At 40.6% G+C, this 2,299-nt stretch overlaps 1 protein-coding gene across 1 annotated transcript; it reads left to right on the top strand.

Moving 5' to 3' along the window:
- The first annotated feature begins 690 nt into the window (after positions 1 to 690).
- On the top strand, positions 691 to 1,785 carry LOC134485799 (TD and POZ domain-containing protein 2-like). Its single transcript, XM_063282819.1, has one exon. The coding sequence runs from the start codon at positions 691 to 693 to the stop codon at positions 1,783 to 1,785; it is 1,095 nt and encodes a 364-aa protein (XP_063138889.1).
- The last annotated feature ends 514 nt before the right edge of the window (positions 1,786 to 2,299 follow it).

Genomic DNA, 2,299 nt, shown 5'->3' with positions numbered 1-2,299 from the left:
CTATTTCTGCAGGATTCTGTTGAATTCTGAAGAGGATCTGAGACTTCAAATCTTGTGGAATAAGTAAGTATTGACATTAGCCAACTTTATATTAGTTTGACTTCTGCCTACAGATTTTTCTCATACATCCAGTTTCTATTTATATAGAGAAATTTATTCTTTATGTTTATTACACGCCCCTGATTAGTACAACAGAGTTGAAATGGTAGTGTTTATCCATTTCCAAACAGTTCAAAAGTTGGATAGAATAGTCAAACCTAGTTACTATTGACCTAATATTCAATAAAGATACACAGAGTCATACAGAGCCATGGTAGTTTTGGGTGGGGGTAGTGGAGAATGAGAGAGACATAAAAAAACAAAGACAGAGATATACAGACACAATCAAATGAGGAGAGAGAGACAGAGACAGAGACAGAGAGACAAAGAGAGAGAGAGAGAGAGAGAGAGAGAGAGAGAGAGAGAGAGATTTAACAGTCATAGTGGGTCTGTTTTATGTTTGGTAGAACAAGTATGGAAACCTACAGATCCTGCTTAGAAATAGACATTTTCAAGAATATGAAAGGGGCAATTTAACAGAAATTGAAAATAAAAACGAAAGGCTATCTATAATTGTATCTTGCAGAATAAAGAGTAAATTCTATTACTTCTTTCAGATCAACCTTAATCTCCAAACTACCTCCAGAAGATATGTCAGGGGACCTGGAAGACAAGCTCTGCGGCTACACACATATCAGTGTTCAGAAATTCTGCTACAAGTGGACCATTAGCAACTTTTCATTTTGTATGGATGGAATTTGGGAAACTATTACAAGCCCAGTGTTCTCATTAGAGGCCAATGAAGAAGTGCAATGGTGTTTGACATTATATCCAAACGGTGTTGATGAAGAAAGCAAAGATTACCTGTCTGTTTGCCTGGGTTTGCACAGTTGTCCAAAGAGCCCAGTTTTGGCAAAGTTCCAGTGCTGGATCTTAAATGCCCAAGGAGAGAAACATCAAATTACAGAGATCCCAAATGTTATAAGGTTTCTTCCAAATGAACAATGGGCATTGAGGAAGTTCATCCTTCGAGATTTCCTCCTCTCTCATAGGCATTGGTTTCTCCCTGAAGACCAGCTCATCCTGTGTTGCAAGGTGTCCATAGGAGGACCCCCCTTTAGCAGGCCTGGACATAACATGACACCTGCAATCAAGGATCCAACACAGATATTGGCTAATAACATAGGAGAGCTGTGGGAAAATTCCCTCTTCACAGACTGCACCCTTGTTGTAGATGGGCAGGAATTCAGAGCTCACAAAGCCATCCTAGCAGTTCGCTCTCCAGTTTTCAGAGCCATGTTTGAACATGAAATGCAGGAGCGCCTAACAAACTGCATTGAGATCCATGACCTTCACCTGCAAGTCTTTAAGGAAATGATGGCCTTCATTTACACAGGGAAGGCACCACACCTCCACAGCCACTCAATGGCCACTGGTTTCTTGGCAACTGCTGATAAGTATGATCTGCAGGACTTGAAGGTCATTTGTGAGGATTCCCTGTGCAGGAACCTCTCTGTGAAGAATGCTGTACCAACTCTGATCCTGGCTGACCTCCACAGCACAGAGCACCTGAAGACTAAGGCCATGGATTTCATTATACTTCATGCTTCTGAAGTCTCTGAGACCTTGGAGTGGAAGTCAATGGTGGGGTCACATCCCCACTTGGTGGAGGAAGCATTTCGCACCCTAGCTTCTGTACATTGTTTTTCCTTGGAGCCCTCACTCAAACGCCAAAAGATATTTTAGGAGCTTGTCAGTTATGGCCTGAACCTGGCTGCTAACAGCTATAACAAGTGTTTTTAACAATGACTTCTGTTTAGATTACAGTTTGACTGGAACACTTACAGTGAATCTGGGGCAAGGTAGCATGGTGGCTATGGATTTCACAGAGCAGTAATATTTCAAAACGGTGTGTAGGGTAAGTGCAGCACTAGGGTCTTGGACACTCTACCTGACACCTATCCTGTTGATGTTGTTTTATTCTTGTCTGATGTCTTGGACCTGGAATTTATGTGGCCTGAAGCAGATCCTATCTGACTTTCTTTGGAGAAACCTGTTTACATTGGACTGAGCAGAATAGGTGAACTAACTTAAATGTATTAACTGATGTGTAAAGTTTTCCACCTAATTCATGTGTAGTATCTATCTGCAAATAAAAATTCTTTCAACTTTACTGTATTTATCCTCTTTATTGATAGTTGCCTTATTGTTTCAATTAAGATTTCAACTCTTGTATTCAATCCATTTAAGAGAATGAGCA

The sequence above is a fragment of the Rattus norvegicus genome, chromosome 2 (assembly GCF_036323735.1).
Source record: "Rattus norvegicus strain BN/NHsdMcwi chromosome 2, GRCr8, whole genome shotgun sequence".
Classification (NCBI taxonomy): Eukaryota; Metazoa; Chordata; class Mammalia; order Rodentia; family Muridae; genus Rattus; species Rattus norvegicus.
Note: the sequence above shows the minus strand (reverse complement) of the source record. Positions and strands in the feature narration are given on the sequence as shown.

What these genes read in the sequence shown, in the direction of transcription:
- LOC134485799 (XM_063282819.1), top strand. Translation starts at nt 691, where the DNA reads ATGTCAGGGGACCTGGAAGACAAGCTCTGCGGCTACACACATATCAGT.